General features: G+C 46.8%; 1 protein-coding gene across 1 annotated transcript in view; it reads right to left on the bottom strand.

Moving 5' to 3' along the window:
• Positions 1-19,114, bottom strand: part of BTBD11 (BTB domain containing 11) — a 269,640-nt gene extending 250,526 nt beyond the window's left edge. The window contains exon 1 of the mRNA XM_038403493.2: positions 17,060-19,114. Within this exon, the coding sequence (XP_038259421.1) occupies positions 17,060-18,035 (976 nt within the window). The 5' untranslated portion in view covers positions 18,036-19,114. The remainder of the gene's footprint in view (positions 1-17,059) is intronic.
• Positions 19,115-19,330: the final 216 nt, after the last annotated feature.

Here is a 19,330-nt window from a genome sequence, read left to right as displayed (position 1 = left end):
TAGCAGGATCGTTCTAAGCAAGACACAAGAAGTCATTCTTCTGCTATACTCCGTACTGATTAGGCCTCATGTGGAGTACTGTGTCCAGTTCTGGGAGCCACATTTCAGAAAAAGATATGGACAAACTGGGAGAAAGTCCAGAGAAGAGCAACAAAAATTATTAAAGGTCTAGAAAACATGACCGATAGGGAAGATTGAAAAAAATTGGGTTTGTTTGTCTAGAGAAGAGAAGACTGAGGGGGGACATAACAGCTTTCAAGTACATAAAAGGTTGTTACAAGGAGGAGGGAGAAAAATTGTTTTTCTTAACCTCTGAGGATAGGACAAGAAACAATGGGCTTAAATTGCGGCAAGGGAGATTTAGGTTGGACATGAGGAAGAACTTCCTAACTGTCAGGGTGGTTAAGCACTGGAATAAATTGCCTAGGGAGGTTGTGGAAACTCCATCATTGGAGATTTTTAAGAGCAGGTTGGACAAACACCTGTCAGGGATGGTCTAGATAATACTTAGTCCTGCCTTGAGTGCAGGGAACTGGATTAGATGACCGCTCAAGGTCCCTTCCAGTCCTATGATTCTATGAATATTCATATACCTTTCAGATCAACAACATCAGATCATTCCATGAGAATTCCCTTGACAGATCACCCACCCAGCAGCAACAAACCCATCACATCCTCAACCAATCAAGCCCCTTCTCCCCACATATGAATAGCTTTACAGTATTCCCAGAGGCTTCACAAATCCAGACTCTAGTGGACCAAAGGAGGGAGCAATGGCAAAGCCCCCTCTCATTCAAATTAAGGGAGGGGTTTGAGCTGGGGCTCCCTCAATCACAGCTATCGCAGCTCTTTTGGATTGTATAAGTTAAAACCAAAACCTTGAACTCCACCAGACACCAGTTTGTAGCCAGTGCAGATTGTGGAGCACTGGCATAAACTGCTGTCTGCATGACACACAGCTAATAAGCAGGCAGCCGCATTCTGATTCAATTCCCAAATGGTCTCGATACATAGCCTGCGGTAGAGTGCATTACAGTAACCTAACCCTGAGATGACAAAAGGCATGGATAGTTGTAGCAAGGTCAGCACCCAAACGAAAAGACTGCACTCTTTGTGCCTACCACAGATGAAAGAAAAGTGCTCTGGGACTCAGCCCTACCCGTGCATCCAGGAGCAACTCAGCGTGTGACACAATGATGAAGGTAGCAAATGGATACCTGTAATCAAGGTGACAATAAAATCTTGCTAACCCAAGTAATCTGGTCTCTTTCTCCAATCCACTATCATCAACTAAATCTCTTCTGGACACAGCTTCGGCCAGCTAATCCTTTAGTCTCCAGTAAGTATGCATTTCACTACAACAGCCTGGCTGGAAGTGACTGAGGCATACAGTCCAATCGGTTGGAAAATAGTACTCAGAGAGAAGTTATCAGTGGTTCACAGTCAAGCTGGAAGAGCACATTGAGTGGGATCCTGCAGGGATCTGTCCTTGGGCCAGTTCTGTTCAATATCTTACGATATGGATAATGGCACAGAGAGTACACTTATAAAGTCTGCAGACAATACCAAGCAGAGAGCAGTTTAAAGTGCTTTGGAGAGCAGGATTAGAATTCAAAATGATCTTGACAGACTGGACAAATGACCTGAAGTAAACAGGATGAAATTCAATAAGGACAAATGCAAAGTAACAGGTTTCAGAGTAGCAGCCGTGTTAGTCTGTATTCGCAAAAAAGAAAAGGAGTACTGGGGGCACCTTAGAGACTACACTTTGCACAAATACAAAATGGGAAATGACTGCCTAGGAAGTAGTACTGCAGAAAAGGATCTGGGGGTTATAGTGGATCACAAACTAAATATGAATCAGCAATGTAATACTGTTGCAAAAAGAGCAAACATCATTCTGGGATGTACTAACAGGAAAGTTGTAAGCAAAACACAAAAATTCATTCTTATACTCTGCTCAGCACTGATAAGGCCTCAACTAGAGTACTGTGTCCAGTTCTGGGCATTACACTTTGGGATAGATGCAGACAAACTGGAGAAAGTCCAGAGGAGAGAAATAAAAATGATTAAAGGTCTAGAAAATATTACCACTGAGGAAAGATAGACAAAATTAGGTTTGTTTAGTTTGGAGAAGACTGAGGGGGAACTTAACAGTCTTCAAATATAAAAAAGTTTGTTATAAAATAGGAGAGTGATAAATTGTTTGGCTTATCCACTGAGGACAGGACAAGAAGTAATGGCCTTAAACTGCAGCATGGGAGATTTAGGTTAGACATTAGGAAAAACTTCCTAACTGTCAGGGTAGTTAAACACTGGAAGATTTAAAGACTAGGATAGACAAACACCTGTCAGGGATGGTCTAAATAGTACTTAGTCCTGCCTCATAGCAGGGGACTGGAATAGATGACCTATTGAGTTCCTTCCAGTCCTACATTTCTATGAGTCTATGAATATTATCTAGGTTAGGTACTGCAAGCAATAAAAATATTTTGAACATTCCTAGAGTCAGTTTCTATATTTATCAGCTCGCAGGATTGTTTTCATTAGCCAAACCTAACCAAATGCAAAAGGCAACATTTTGTGAGTATAGTAATATACAGGAATTCTGGATTATAAATTGATAGCAACATAAAATTATGGCAGGTCCCTAACTAGGGTTTGTTTTTTGGGGGGTTGGGTTTTTTTTGGTTATTTCTTGTAGGTTAAAAAAATCAAATTTTAAAAAAATCCATTGTTCTTACTAAGAACATACCAGATCACTAAAACTGAACTCTTATTTTTAAAATCTAATTTACTCCCCAAAATATATGCTGCCTGATTATCTGTAATGTTTCCTAAATTGGCCAGTGAAAATAGGTGAGGCAGTTTCAGTGTGCTTTGCATTCCATTTCTAGTCAGTTTCACTTCACAGTTTTTAGCACAATGTTGAGATCACAACAACACTGCAAAGAGCCCTTTTTGTTGGAATTAAAAACAATTTTCATGTCAACGTTATTATTAATCTTGAGGTTTTACAAAAGTTTATTTTTACAAAATCTAAATTTGGGGCTAAATTTGACTCACTGTCCCTTTAATTTATTATCCAATATTGGAGCTAAATCCTGCTGGCTTACACAGACAACATTCCCATTGAAGTCAATGGAAATTTTAGCCAAGTGAGGATAGAGTTCATATACAGTACATTTGGAATATATTGTATGTGTAACTTTAAAGAAAATCTGCTTTAGAGAAGTGAAAAAACAAATAGCACTAGGAAAATTTTAACAAATATTGATGTTTATAACAGTTAATGTATAGACATTAACTGAAATAATAGCTTTTCTGAGAACAAAAACTATTACTATTTTCATTCATTTTGCAATAAGCCTCAAAAGAATAACTCATATGCTTCAGTAAAGTTATTCATTTCTGTGATATGTTGGAAACTATTGTATGCAATGTTGTAAAAGCTTCCCAGCTTTCTCTGCACTGCTTATTGCAGTCACCCACCTGAGATGAATCTCACTTCTAATGTTCCTCCTTCCTTCTTTTGGTGAACAATTCAGCACCCTCCAGCTGAAGAATTTGTAAGTCTTACACAGTCTCTCAGATATTTGAAAATGCCCCCTCAGTCAGGGGCTTATTCCACCCTCACTTCTTACCAGCTCTTCTGTTTCCAGGTTCCAGAGAAGCAGGAGCATTTAGTCCCTGCTTCCTTCTCTACAGAAGGCTCCATTATCTCTCCCCTTCATTCTTGTGCTTGATTCCTATTTACAAGCGTTTGCGTAGTTAAGATCATGGTGCTTGGTTCCACAGCCTAAATACACTCCAAAATAGCCAAATACAATACATAAAAGGCACTATATCCAAAACTCCCTGCTATCCAGTAAAGGATCAATTAAATTGATAATTGGAGGATTCTTCAGGACCATTCAAGTTTATTCACTGTAGCCGTTGCTGGGATGCCTCTCCACCCTACCTTCCTGGTTATATCTGAGTAAGCAAAATTTTACAGTAATGGGATTTAAAAGCATAGTACCTTTAAATACCCAGACACTCTCCCAGGGTTATTTACCTCTCCCTTCTGTTCATGGACAATTTATTCAGATTCTCTGTTCCCTTGAAAGGGTCCTGTGGCCCCCTTCTTTAATTTCCTCTGGAATTCCCTTTTCTCTGCTCATTTAGAGCCCAGTCCTGCTACTATTATGGAAATAATTCCAGTAAAACCAATGGGAATGCTCACACTAGTAAAGTCTATAGGATCAGACCCTGAATTTGCCAGCCTCAGAGTATTCCCCCTCCTTCCTGGCTCAGTTACACTCACTAACTTCTAGCTGACACTCCAACTTCAAACAAAACTTGCAGCATAGACCCTTCATTAGAACTTTGCTTTCATCCACCAACCACTAGAAGAATACAGTGTTTGTTTCTTCTGCTTCCATATTTTAGGATTTTTTTTAAAAAGTCAGAATTACTGAAAATATCTATTATTGACTCAACTGTAAGTATATAAAGATCCAAATTCTGAATTCAGTTATGTTCATGAAAGTCTGGACTAATGCCAATGAAGTCAGGGTCAAATTATTTAGTCCTCAAATCGAACAATACTCCCACTGAAGTCAATTAAGGATGACAGAGTTTGGCCCAATGGATTTTTTTTTTTTATTTTTTTTTTTTTTTTTACAGATTTACTCAGTATTACCAAAATGGCCCAGGATGTTTAACAAACAGGTAATCTTGACTGAATGACATTAACACAGTATACTTAACTGGCCCTAAATAGCCCAGAACCTACTTGTCTGAAAGCCTCCTTTTGCCGCTCTGCCACAGAGAGAGGAGGCAACTCCTCTCTCTGTGGGTCCCTCAGCCTTGCAATTTGCTCTGATCCATATTCCCATCTGAAATTGTCCCTGTTTTACAAAAATTAACCTTTAAATGATATTACAAAGGCTCGTTTCTTTTCCCAAGCTGCCAGGTGCTGGGAGAACTCTGGTGGGAGTTTGTAAAGATCTTAAACATGTTTGCAACTGCTAGGTTATAATATATGCTTATTATCAGTTGAACAGAGTGTTACTGGAGTAGTCTATTATTATACTTTTCAAAATGTGTCCAGGAGCAATTAGAGCAAAGCACAGGTGCTGCTTAGTATGGAGTGAGTGCATGAATCAAAATAAACTCAAAAGAATGGCAACAGCAGCATGATTGACACCTCTCTAATAACAGTGACAAGAAGTCCCACCTCTCCGATTTGTTAAAGCTAAATTCTGGCCTTGGACATGCGAATGTAGCTGCCTCAGAAACCAACGGGAGCCACATGTGCATGTCTGAGGGTATTTGCCCTGATGGTCTTTAAATCAATGTTGCTAGAATTAGGAAGCTTCTTTAAACACACTAACAACAAAACCAAATGTGGACAACGTTGCATGCTTTGTTCATAAGCCAGAAGCCATTGTGGAAAGGAAATCTAGACCCAACATTTAAGAAATCAAGGATTCCAATCCAAGTGTGTACACACTTGGAAACACAATTAAACACCAAGTCAATTCAAAGTGAAATGTTTATTAAAATAAAACTAAAGCAAGTCTCCACCACCCCAGCAAGCTACTACAGTAGGTGTTTGTTATACATCCATGCTACTAAATTGACAAACATACATAATGGCTCCTTGTTTCCAAGCTGCTGTAATAACATATACCTCACCTCATTCTACCCATGTGAAAATAAACCAAGCCTCTCATTGATTCATTGCATTTGTTCAATACCCTCCTATCTCTAATTTCATAGAAAACTAGTTTGACTTTATAGAATGTATAATGAGCGATTACACACCAAATTATGTTTTTCTGAGCCCACAACACAGATTTCTCCATTCTTGGGGGGGGGGGGGGGGGGCGGAAAATCATGGCAAATTTAAAGAAATGTAACTATCAAACAAAAGTCAAGCAAGCTTGTCCCACTGCTAAAGAATATTTCTTCTCAGGAATCCATGAAAGACCAGCATAGAAGCAGTTTTCAGAACTGATGCTTCAGCTGATGTACTTCTGTGGAAAGTACACCTTTTCAGATGGTTCAATTGAACACCTCCACTGAAGTAACAGTACATGTAACCAATTATGCAGATTATATTGAGTTTACTTTTGACTGCATCTGTACATTTTAAAAATATCTTGAAATATTTATTGGCTGCATGGTAATTATATGTATAGATCATTACACGATAGGCTGAATTAATCTCTTTTGGCCAGAAACAGAACGTAGAAAAAAAACAAGGGGAAAAAATATTCTGCATGTGATTGTTTTTCTAATATTCTTTCCTCAGTTGAAACCTTCCACATGCAGAGGCGTGCCGTAAAGTGATGTATGGAGAAATGCACTGGTGGTGAGGTTGTGAGTTCAGTTTGGTGCTGGGACTGGGTGTGAGACTATGACATGGTACTGGTGATGGTGTAAGTGGAAGGAATTGGAAAGGTGCTGAAGCTGGGAAGAGAGGAGGAGTGCAAGTAGGTGCTGATGCAAGAGGTGGAGAGCAAGATTGGAGGGAAACAGCACTAGTACTTTATTTAAACTCAATCCACAATCCAAAGCAGCTGGATGTTTCTATTAAAAAAAATCAGCAGTGACCAAATTAATGTTGACCCTTACATTGCCATCATTAGAATTCAGAGCTACTTCCCTACGGAGATCAATGGGAGCACAGCAGTGAGATTTTTCATACACAGCCGTTGATAAAGAGGACATAAGAAAAGTGGGAGTCATACATTATCCCACTACAAATTTCAGCCTCTGAATAGAGAACTCAAATAGAAGGAAATGTATGGGGGGAAAAAGGTAACAGGAGACTATCTGAAACAAGGAGTATAAATAAGACCAAAAGATGCTTAGGTTTTTTCCTAGCAAATGAGGAGGATACTGCAGCATGGGAAAAAACTATGATGGTGGAATTGGAATTAAAAGCAAGGAAAAAGAAAAGGCCTGTTAGTCAAGACTGGTCTTTATCTGTCCCTAAATATTCTGATGTCACATTAGATGGCAGCTCAAACGAAGTTTCAGATTTATTTTTACAATGCACCTACACCCTTAATATCTTAATGGCAATACCAGAAGCAATACAACAGAGACAATAACAAAGCATTTACAATTAAGTCAGATAATACCTTATTTATATAATAATTTTAAACTTTAACATGCCTAGTTAAACTATACAAGTTTACTACCGTCTGCGATCTGCTTTTCAGTCTCCAGAGTTTGCCTAGATTAGGAAAAGAGGTCAATGTTAGATCAGGGCTCATTACCGCACATTAGCCAATCCCATCCTAACCCCAGTTTTTCTTCAATTTGCTGTGTCTTTGATCTCTATGCAACATTAAAAATATAAAGAAGCCACATAAATGGCTGCATTTAATAACTACAAGAAAACAAGGCTTAGCTACATAAATACATATATTGGATAGGCATGGGAGTCCGGGGGGGGGCTCTCAGGGGGCAGTCTGGGGACGGAAACAGGGGACATTGGATAGGGGGTGGGGTCCTGTCCGGGGGCAGGTGTGGATAGGGGTCGGGGGGGCATTCAGGGGATAGGGAGCGGGGTGGGGGAGGTTGGATAGGGGGTGGGAGGTCCCAGGATGGGGCGGTCAGGGGACAAGCAGCAGGGGGGATTGGATGGGTTGGGGGTTCTGAGGGGGGTAGTCAGGGTGTGGGAAGTGGGAGGGGGCAGGGGCCAGGCTGTTTGGGGAGGCACAGCCTTCCCTACCCAGCCCTTCATACAGTTTTGCAACCCCAATGTGGCCCTCGGGCCAAAAAATTTGCCCACCCTTGATCTATTGACTTCTGCAATAGAAGACAGGGACACACACTAGAGGGCTTCTAAACTACTACCCATTCCCTATATACTGTACTATACTATATAGACTAGAGCTAATACCAATCCTCAGTTTAGTTCAGATGGAGCCTAGATAATACTGGGCTATTTTTACCCCTTCCTTGAGTTTTCCTATGAAAATGGAAAATAAAGGCCTTGGTTCCTACGTTGCACAGTAAATGCCTGATCAAAGGCCCATCAAGTCAGTGAGATCCTTTCCACTGACTTCAGAGTCTTGAAAGAAAGAAAGACTTTTTACTGCCTTTTACTGAATCTTCAATATTTTCTTCCCACTATTCCAAGGAAAATAATTTAAGATGTGTGTGCATACTATGAAGTACAACATGTGTGATGTTTGATGGAGCTTTTAAATTTGTGTACCAACAAAATCCCAGAGGCCAGATGTAAAGTTGTTAATTTTCATTCAGCCATTAAATTAAAACTTCTAGTTGTCCAGAAAAAATACAGAGTAATTCTGAGGTAATTGGGTTGCAATACAGAACTAGAGATGAACTCAGCTGCAATTGCAGAGGGCAGTACATATTTACCCCAATGGTTCTGTTGTGGGAATCGCAGAGTTCCATTTTGTCACCCCTTCTGTAAAATATATGTATTTGAGGTTAGTGAGGAGGCTACAATGTAGTCCACCTCTCCATTATTTCTCACCCAGCAGTGCACTAGAATGAATGAGCCTGTGTATAAGATCAAGGTTTGCTTGGGTGAAGGTAGCTGTCTGAACTCAATCCCAACAAGGCTAGTGGATTGGAGGAAACAACTGGCGGAAGCAAGTAGAAGAACTGGCAAGGACTATATCAGCCACCATGACTCAAGGGGTGTGACCACAATTGGTAAAAGATTATTTTGTAACATAGATTGTGTTAGGACATCCAGGAACTGCTGAGGATCTAACTATGGCTAAAAATACTGGGCTGGATCCTCAGATGTGGCGAGTAAACAGTGGGCACAACAGATGGGGGAATGCCATGAAAGAGTCATTTGTGACTCTCTAATCCTGAGGCCACTTTTCCACCATTTCTATCCCCCCTTAGAGTTTAAAACCTCCTCATAGCTTGCAACCATTCCATATTCAGATGCAGAATTTGATATCCAAGCAAGCCTCTTGCAAGAAGAAACATTGGTGTTCTGTGATCTTCACTGGTTGCCTGTTTTGTTTCCAGGTGAAATTTAAGGTATGGACTTGAACCTATAAAACCCTAAATGATTTGAGATCTGCCTGCCACAGAGAATTCCTCCCTCCTTGAGTGGTACTGCCACAGTTGCAATCAGCAAAGGCACTAAGTCTGGAGTCCCATAATTCACATGGCTTGGGTCTGCTGGTAAGGTGTTCCCCACAAGGGGTCCTTAACTCTGGAATTAAATTCCATCAGGGTCTGGTGGACCATTCTATGCATTTGTTACTCCCACCCAGATCAATGCATGTGTAACTGTTATTCACATGCCACTGACAGTATAATTGGGGCCTCAATTTATGAAACATTCACATACAATATACCCTACATCAGGGTTGGCCTATCTGTGGCTCTGGAGCCACAGGCAGCTCTTCAGAAGTTAATATGCGGCTCCTTGTATAGGCACCGACTGCAGGGCTGGAGCTACAGGTGCCAACTTTCCGTTGTGCCAGGAGGTGCTCACTGCTCAACCTCTGGCTCTGCCACAGGCCCTGACCCCACTCCACCCCTTTCTGCACCCTCCCTTGTGCCTGCCATGCCCTCACTCCTCCCCCTTACCCCCAGAGCCTTCTGAACATCACAAAACAGCTGATCAGGAGGTGCGGGGAGGCGATCAGTGGGCTGCAGTTGGGTGGGAGGTGCTGGGAGCGAGACGGGGGAGCTGATTGGGGGGCTGCTTATGTATTAGTGTGGTTCTTTGGCAATGTACATTTGTAAATTCTGGCTCCTTCTCAGGCTCAGGTTGTCCACCCCGCCCTACATTATCTCCTGGGCATTTGGAGAGGGTAGACTGGAAGAGTGGGGAGAGCATTGTTCGGTACCCAACTGTTATGGTTGTAAATCAAGTGGCGAGTGTAATGATGCTGCCCTTGGTGGGACCTAACTGAGAGTGCCAATTCAGGATAAATTGCTTCAAGCAAGGCAGTTACAGCGCAAGGCTGGGTTTTTTTCACCTTTAAGGCACACCAAAGCAAACCAAAACTGCCAAACAGAGAAGACTTTGGTTTTACCCCACTGGCTAACCACAAGTCACAAGCAATTCCCTTAGTCACTCCAGTTTCCCAGTATCACCACCAGTGCCACTCGTTATGGAGTGAATAGATATGAAAACCAATACCCCAGTAAACGAAAAAAGGTTCTCCTGATCCCAAAGGACCAAGCCCCAGACCCAGGTCAATATACAAATCAGATCTTACTCTCAAATCACGCTGTTTATTCATAAAAGGAAAAAGATATAGCTGAGAGCTAGAATTGGTTAAATGGAATCAACTACATACAGTAATGGCAAAGTTCTTGGTTCAGGTTTGTAGCAATGATAGAATAAACTGCAGGCTCAAATCCAGTCTCTGGAGTACATCCACAGCTGGGATGGGTCATTCAGTCCTTTGTTCAAATCTTCAGTTTGTAGCAAAGTCCCTCCAGAAGTATGAAGCAGGATTGAAGACAAGATGGAGGAGCTGCAGCAGTCTTTATAGTCTCTTGTCATGTGGCCTCTCTTTCTTTGTTCCAAAGACAAGCATTCGGGCACATGGCAAGAAAAAAACCTTAGAGTTCTGTCCATAGGCATATCCCTGCATACCTTGCTGAGTCACAAGGTGTATCTGCCTTCTTTCAATGGGTCAGTTGTATAGCTGATGGTCCTTAATGGGCAATCAAGCAGTCGAGGCACAGCTGACACTAATTTGTCTGGGTTGTCACCCAGAAGCATAGCATAAGTTTGAAATACAGACAGTATAGAGCCAATAATTATAAGGGTATGTCTACATTCAGAGTTTTTGTGCTGTAAATTTCACCAGTGATAGGGAACCAGTGAAAGTAAAGTGCTGGTTTGTGTACTCACTCAATTCCTCAGGCATCAGAGAGTGTTTACACTACCAGCACTTCCATCGCGGATGAGAGCAGCACTGTAGGGCAGCCAGGGCCGGCTCCAGGCACCAGCGAAGGAAGTAGGTGCCTGAGGCGGCCAATAGAAAGGTGTGGCACTCCATCCGTCATCAGGGCGGCACATCCGAGTCTTCGGTGGCGGTCCCTCTCTTCCTCTTCGGCAGGACTTCGGCGGCAGTTCAACCAGGCTTGGTTTTTGCTTTGTTTTTTTCCTTCACCGCTTGGGGCGGCAAAAAAGCTGGAGCCGGCCCTGAGGGCAGCTGTCCCACAGTTCAGCTCTCTCAACAGGTCTTGTGAGAATGGCTGGGGGGTGAGTGGAAGGCATTCTGGGTCCCTCCTCAGTGCCCCGTGCTGCCCTGCTTCATGTCTCAGGAGCCCCATTACTTCCTGGTTTCTTCGTGGCATTTTTTTAAAACCTTCTGCTGTCTGGCTGCTTTCCCCGCCACATCTACAAACAAAGGGAAAGGGAGCTTCAAACTTCCCGGGGCTTACAGGGGGAGGAGTGGACCTCCATGCATCAGAGCAGTGGAGATGATGGCCAGAGTGGTTACTTTTGGAACTGTGGGATATCCTCCGGAGGCCAAAGGGTGTTTACACTGCTAGAACATGTCTTTACTTTCACAGTAGTGCAAAAAGAACAGCGGTAAGAGCTGTATGCCTCTTGTGAAGGTGTTTTTCTTTTTGCAGTGAAACGTCCGAGTTTCACCGCAAAAAGTCATTAACAAGTGTAGATGCTTCCACAGTTTTAGCGCAAAAAAGGGACTTTTTGCGCTTTAAATAGTAAGTGTAGACATACCCTAACTTTAAATACAAAAATGATCCATGCATACAGATAGCATAATCATAACCAGCAAACCATAACCTTGTCTTTAGGCACCTTATTTGACCCCCTTTATACAAGATGTGGTGCCACTATAGGACCTTGGTTGCCACAATGTTCTATATGGACCCAGTTCAAGTCAATAACGTCACAGCGAGTACAGAGGAAAGATGGTCTTCTGGTTATGCCACTGAACAGGGGGACCAAGTGATGTGCCTTCAGAAGTTCTTGGGTCCTACCATAAGCTTGCTGTACAACTTTGGACAAATCACTATGAATCTCTCTGTTCCATATCTGTGAAATAGAGATCATATTTCCCTCCCTTATAGAAGTATTGTGAGGATAAATTCCAGAAGGATTGTGACACTTAGATATTATGGTGATGGGGCTATATCACTAAATCAACTAAACAAATCTTCAGAGGTGGGGGAGAAGAATGTAATCATTTTATAGTCATTTATAACTAATTGTTGTGAAAATGCTCCGAGCACATAATGAGCACTTGAAATAAATCAGAAGGAGTACAGAAGAATGGCATAAGCATATAGGGACAAATCAGAAAGGCTAAGGCACAAAATGAGTTACACCTAGTAAGGGACATACAAGGCGATAAGAAGAGGTTTTTCAGATAAATTAGGAGCAAAAGAAAGATGAAGGAAAGTGTAGTTCCTCTATTTAGCAGGGAATCAGAGCTAATAACTGGTTTAATACCTATGACATGACATATTTTTTTTATTTTAGTAAGGCATTTGACACAGTTCCACAAGACAATCTCATAAGCAAACTAGGGAAACGTGATCTGGATGAAATTACTATAAAATGGGTGAAAAACTGGTTGAAAGGCTGTACTCAATGAGTATTTATCAATGGTTCACAGTTAAACTGGGAGGGTATATCTAGTGAGGTCCAAAGGGGCCAGTCCTGACTCCCGTATTATTCAATGTTTTAATTAATGACTTGGATAAGAGAGTGGAGAGCATGCTTACAAAATTTGCCCATAATCTCAAACTCGGAGGGTTTGCAAGCACTTGGAGGACAGGAATAGAATTCAAAATGATATTAGTCTGAAATCAACACAATGAAATTTAATAAAAGTAAGTGCAAAGTACTTAACTTAGGTAGGAAAAATTAAACGCATAACTACAAAACAAAGAATAACTGCCTCGGGGGTAGTACAACTGAAAATGATCTGGGAGTTATAGCGGATCACAAATTGAATGTGAGTGAACAATGTGATGCAGTTGTGGAAAAGGCTAATATCCTGTATTAACAGGAGTGTTGTATGTAACACACAGGAGGTAATTGTCCCACTATTCGGCACAGGTGAGGCCTTAGCTGCAGTACTGTGTCTGGTTCTGGGCAATACACTTTAGGGAAAAGGTGGATAAATTGGAGAGACTCCAGAGGATAGCAACAAAAATAACAAAAGGTTTAGAAAACCTGACCTATGAGGAAAGGTTAAGACTAAACATGCCCAGTTTTTTGAGAAAAGACGACTAAGCGGGGACCTAATAACAATCTTCAAATATGTTAAGAGCTGTTATAGAGGACAGAGACGAGTTTTTCCTCCATGTCCCCTAAAGATAAAACAAGTAATGTGCCTAATCTGCAGCAAGGGAGATTTAGGTTAGATATTAGGAAAAACTTAGTAACCATAAAGGTAGTTAAGCTCTGGAACAGGCTTCCAAGGGAGGTTGTGGAATCCCCATTATTGGAGTTTTTTTAAGAACAGGTTGGACAAACACCTGCCAGGGATGGTCTAGGTCTACTTGGTCCTGCCTCAGCCTCAGCACAGGGTGCTTGGTCTCCCAAGGTCTCTTCCAGCCCTACATTTCTATGATTCGACGAAAATAAAAGATATCCTACACCAACATAGGGCCTGATTTTGCATTCCTTGCACATTCAAAATCTCCACTAAGATAGTATACCAAAGTGTAAATTATAAGACTATAAAGAACTAAGTCATTTACATGTAGAGGACTGAGATGCAGGGGATGGAGCCTAGAGGAAGAGGCAAAGGCAAAGCAAGATGAACTAGTTAAGGTCTGATCCTAGCATCTTTACTCAGGCAAGATTGCAACTGATGGCAGAGAGTTTTGCTTGACGTAGGACTGAGCCACAAATGAGGTAATTCTAGGTAAAGCAACAAACAAAATGGAGATGAAAAACTCAAAGTCAGAAAAGGAGATGAATGAGGGTCATGAATGAAGTTAATTTAAATCCACAGAGGTGCTACAATGGGAGTTACAAAATGAAAGACTCAATACAGGTCTGTAGGGACAACACTGCAACATCAGAAATGAAAAACGGTGCCATCTGAAATATACAGGCACAATAATGTGACTAAAGGAAAAAACACGGCAGTAACACCATTAAAGAGAACCCATGCATGCACACATAAACTGTGTTAAAATAAAGCATAAGGATCATGAGACACAACCCATTAACAGCAAAGAAATTCTGATTTAAGGCTAAATAAAGCTCTTAGGGCAGATCAGTTTGTGGAGGTGATCCATAAGGGAAAGATGACACAGATGCAGCTATGACAATTTACATCAGCTGGGGATCTACCCCCTTGTTTTGCCTCTGTATTGCATTCCTCTAGATCCTTTCTGGCAGAAAGGATGTCTCAAAACAGGTAATCATGCATAAAGCAATGGTTGGGCTATAGTAACTTAGACTTAAATTATAGACATGACAAAAGCTGAACTCAGTTTCTTGTTTTCAAAACAGTATTTTACATCTCAGCTGTATACATATTTTCCTTTAGGTTAATAAAGAGAGTGAGTGTGAGTAAAAGAGAAAAACAATTTCAGTTTGAGTCCACTAAACATATCATAGATATGTTGCATTTTCCCTAAAGCTATGAATATAGGTTAGCTGACAATAGAAGAAGTTTCAATTCCAGGGACCGGGGTTTTATTAAATGAGAGCTAAACCATTAAAACGTTGGACACCTCCTAAAAAAAATAAATAAATAAAAAAATCCCCAGGAAGTTGATGCATCATCGTGTTGCATCTGTGTCAAGCTTTCAGTAAACAAGCAGCAACATGAATGAAATCTGCCCAGAAAGACTGCATCTGAGCTCCAACCACGCAGTCTCTGGCCAAACCACCGCATATGAAATAAAGTTTTATTTCATTTTCCAGTGTTCAGTTACGCTTGTACCATTTCCTGTGGAAAATTGAAGCTTTGAAGCGTGTGTCTATAACTCAAGCGTCGCTGAAACCCAACCATTTTGAGAAGCCCCTAAAAAAAAAAAAAAAAAAAAAAGGAAAGAAAAACAAAACCACCACCCCCAACACACACACACACACACACAAGCCGCTCAATCAACCCATCAGTCGTGTGCCAGAAAGTTAATTAGGGATGTCATTGTAAATAATGCCCAAAAATGCCACTAAGACCCTCTTCCCACCCCCTCTCCTGTCTCCATTGTGCTGGCGACAGGCTGCAGCGGAGACGCACACATCCATATGGTACAGTAGCGCTGAACCCCCAAGAGAGCTACACGGGGCTGTCTGACAGCTCCCCGCCACCCTTAATGAGGTCGGACGCGCGTTTTTTTGTGATGCAGAAGGACCTGTTCGTCTTCCACCCACACAGCTCTCTCGGACTGAAACCTTAGCCCGCCGCAGACACTTGCGGCATGGTACTCCATACAGACGGCTGGGGGCGGGCGGGGGGGGGGAAAGAGAGAGTGCACGATGAAGGCTCTTTCTAGCCCCGATTTACAGTCTCCTCGTGTCCCGCTAAAATTCTGTATTAAGGTAGAAACGGCTTGACACCAAATGTACAAGGAGCAAAAGCCGATCCGACACAATAGGATGGAAAACACCTCCAGCTCGACCTGCAGAAGGCGCAGCAAGCGGGAGGGCAGCAGCCCGCAGGGTAATTACCAACAGCCTCAGCCTGAGTGTGCAACCCTCCGGCGGGCGCACTTCGCCGGCTGGAGTTGAGACCCTGAGGGCTGCAGGACGGGGCTTAGCTACCCCGCAAAGTGCAGCCATCTGCGCTCCCTAGACGCGCCGGGGGTGTGTAGGCTCTCGATGCTCCCCAAGGGCCAGATCCTGGGAGATGCTGAGCATCCGCAGCTCCCACTCACTACAGATGCTCAGCCCGTCCCGAGAGGGAGTCCTGGCTTCCCGGACCAGCCTTCCCACTCCAGATGCGCAAAACTGCGGCTCCCGGGGCCCGCGCGGAAAGTACGCGGGTCTGGGCGCAGCGAGGGGGCCCCACGCCCGCCAGCGGCTGCGGGTCGCAGAAGGGATTTTTGGTTGGTTGCTTGGCTACAGCTGATACTTCATCCAAATAAAAAAAAAAGAAGCAGAAAAGGGTCAAAATGCGCAACATTCGCGCGCATTTGGGGCTGGTTCCCGACAATACTCGCCACACAGTCTGCTCCCAGCGCCAACTTCGAGGGGCACAAGAACGGCCTCGGTGGCCAGGGGCCCCCCGCCCCGCTGGCATTCCAGGGGGTCACAGACTATAACCCTCCTTCCCCCTCCCGCTGCACTGACACCGAGCGGGCAGCACACCAGGCCCGCCACCCGACGCTGGCCCCACAGGTGGGCACGCGGGGAAGGGGGCAGCCCCATCGCCCCCCCCACACACACAGAGGAGGGCACGAGGGAGAGGAGCAGCCCCTAAAGCCCCCCCCACACACACAGAGGAGGGCACGAGGGAGGGGGCAGCCCCTAAAGCCCCCCACACACACACACAGAGGAGGGCACGTGGGGAGGAGGGAAGCCCCTCACGCCCCCCCCACACTCACGGGAGGGCACGTGGGGAGGAGGGAAGCCCCTCACGCCCCCCCCACACTCACGGGAGGGCACGTGGGGAGGAGGGAAGCCCCTCACGCCCCCCCCACACTCACGGGAGGGCACGTGGGGAGGGGGGCAGCCCCTCACGCCCCCCCCCACACTCACGGGAGGGCACGTGGGGAGGGGGGCAGCCCCTCACGCCCCCCCCCCCACACTCACGGGAGGGCACGTGGGGAGGGGGGCAGCCCCTCACGCCCCCCCCCCACACTCACGGGAGGGCACGTGGGGAGGGGGGCAGCCCCTCACGCCCCCCCCCCACACTCACGGGAGGGCACGTGGGGAGGGGGGCAGCCCCTCACGCCCCCCCCACACACTCACGGGAGGGCACGTGGGGAGGGGGGCAGCCCCTCACGCCCCCCCCCACACTCACGGGAGGGCACGTGGGGAGGGGGGCAGCCCCTCACGCCCCCCCCCCACACTCACGGGAGGGCACGTGGGGAGGGGGGCAGCCCCTCACGCCCCACCCCGGGCCCCACAGGTGGGCACAGCCCGCGCACTCACCGCCGGCGTTCTTCCCGCAGACGAGGTGCTGGTAGGGCTGCAGCAAGCCCCACAGCTCCGCGTCGTTGTTGACGGTCTGCTCCAGAGACTCCACCGTAAACTTGGGCGCTTCGCCGCCGCCGCCGCCCTCCTTGTCCTTCTCCGCGCCAGCGGCGGCGGCGGCCGAGCCGGAGCCGGAGCCCGAGCCCCGGTTGGGGTGGGGGTGGGCCGAGGCGCTGCCCCCCGCCATCACCCGCCCGTAGATGTCTCGGAAGAGGCTCTCCAGGCAGGCGGTCAGGTAGATGGCGGCGTGCTCGTGGATGCGCACGGCCACCCGGCTGTCCACCATCCAGCGGTAGAACTTGCCCACCGAGAAGGTGAGCCCGCAGCGGGTGGATTTGCCCCGGCTGAAGCGGTCCCCGCCGCTGCTGCTCATGTTGTAGAGGGAGAGGGCGCCCAGGGCGGCCGCCGTGCAGCTGGAGGCCAGCGTCCAGTCCAGGACGATCTCCATGGCGCTCTGGATCTCGTACTTGGTGCACTTGGCAAACCGCAGGCTCAGCCGCTGAGCCTCCTTGGCAATCCGGATCAGCGCCCGGCTGACCAAGGTGGAGAGCTTGGCCTGGGCATCTCGGGCGGGGCTGGCCGCCGGCCCGCGGGGCTCCCGCTGCCGCAGCAGGAGCAGCGCCTCCACCTCCTCCAGAGTCCAGGGGACCTCCTCAAGGTCAGGCAGCAGCCTGGAGCACTGCTGCCCCGAGCAGTCCAGCACCTCGGAGTCTTCCACCAGGACCGTGTTGACAGTGTCAAAGCTGTTGTGCCTACTGTGCATGGAGTCAGCTAGATGCTGCCAGCCGTTTCCTCCATAGGGGTAAACCGGGTGGGAATCCGAACAGCACAGGGACAAGTTGGAGGACCGGACTGAGTCCGCAGCACCACCATAACCAGAATCCAGGGTCAAATCTTCCAGCGTCCTCACCACTGTCTTACCTCGCCTTGCCATAGCTGCACTTCATGCTGCACCCGCAGGAAACCAGAGGGGGAATGGAAAGACGAGACAGAGCCCACTCGCTACTTTGCTGTGCCTGCCAAAGCCTCTTCCCGGCCCGCGCACCGGGGCAGCCCCGCTCCCAGCCGGGCGGCGGAAGAACGCCGGAAAAATAAGTGTTTAAATGGTCCCTTCTCGCCGCCGCCGGTCCCTGCACTGCACAAGCAGGCAGCCCTAGACCGCAAAACCCAGCCAGCCAGCCGAAAAAGGGAGTGGGGAGGGGGGGGGGGAAGAGGCGGGCCTATGTAAAACAGCGCGGGAACGAGCCAATAGCATTGGCATATGCTAATTATATCACCACTTCCTCTCCCCCCCCCCGCCCCGCCCCAGCGGCAGGAGGTGGGGCCGTGGAGCGTCACTCTTTGGAATTCATGGAGACTCAAGACCCGGAGCGCGGACCCGGGGGGGGGTGTTTTTTGTTAAGTCTCTCTCTGGTCCTTGGCGTGGCGCTTCGCTGTTGAAAAAGAACCCGCAGGAGCCCTGTAGCTTCTCCAAACCAGAGGAGGGGAAGCTCCGGGCAGGGTAGTGATTTGGGGGGTTAAGAAGAGCCGAAATCCCGGGCTTGAGTCCTTGGCAGGTAGTAGAAATTAGAAACCAGCCGAAACCAGCTGCAGCAGCTGCGAATTCTTGTAAATGTACATTCTGCTCCAGGGGTTCCCCGCCACTGGGGCCAGGACTGTCCCTAGCGGGGGGTTGTGGGGGGCCCCAGGCCTCCGGGGCGGAGAGGGGGCTGGCTTGGGGGAAGCCACCCCCCCCGCACGAGCCAGCGGAGCGGAGCGGAGCCGGGTCGCTGCACTTCCTGCCGCCCGATGAGTGCAGGGCAGCCAGGCCGACCCCGCAACTCACGGGGCGCCGGTAAGTGGAGCGACCCGGCCCCGGCCTGCTCCGCTCTGCTCCCCTGGCTCCCAGCCTTGGGGGGCAGGGGGAACCGCCCCCCCCCCAGCACTCACCGGCGGAGCGGCTGGGAGCCAGGGGAGCGGAGCGGGCTAGGGCCGGGTCGCTCCACTTACCGCCGCCGGTGAGTCCTCGGGGGAGTGGGGGCGGAGCTGGGCTTTGGGGAAGGGGTGGAGTGGGGGGCGGGGACCATGGAGAAGAAGCGGAGCAGGGGCTGGAGCAGCGCGCAGCTGCGCACGGGTAAGGACGGCCTTGAGGGGGGCGCATACCAACACAGGTACCTATGCCAGCGAACTGCCTCCCTCCCATTTAATTACGTGGAGCAACAAGCACCATTACAGGTTAGAGCATGCACC

Source organism: Dermochelys coriacea, chromosome 1 (genome assembly GCF_009764565.3).
Source record: "Dermochelys coriacea isolate rDerCor1 chromosome 1, rDerCor1.pri.v4, whole genome shotgun sequence".
NCBI classification, from domain to species: domain Eukaryota; kingdom Metazoa; phylum Chordata; order Testudines; family Dermochelyidae; genus Dermochelys; species Dermochelys coriacea.
Note: the sequence above shows the minus strand (reverse complement) of the source record. Positions and strands in the feature narration are given on the sequence as shown.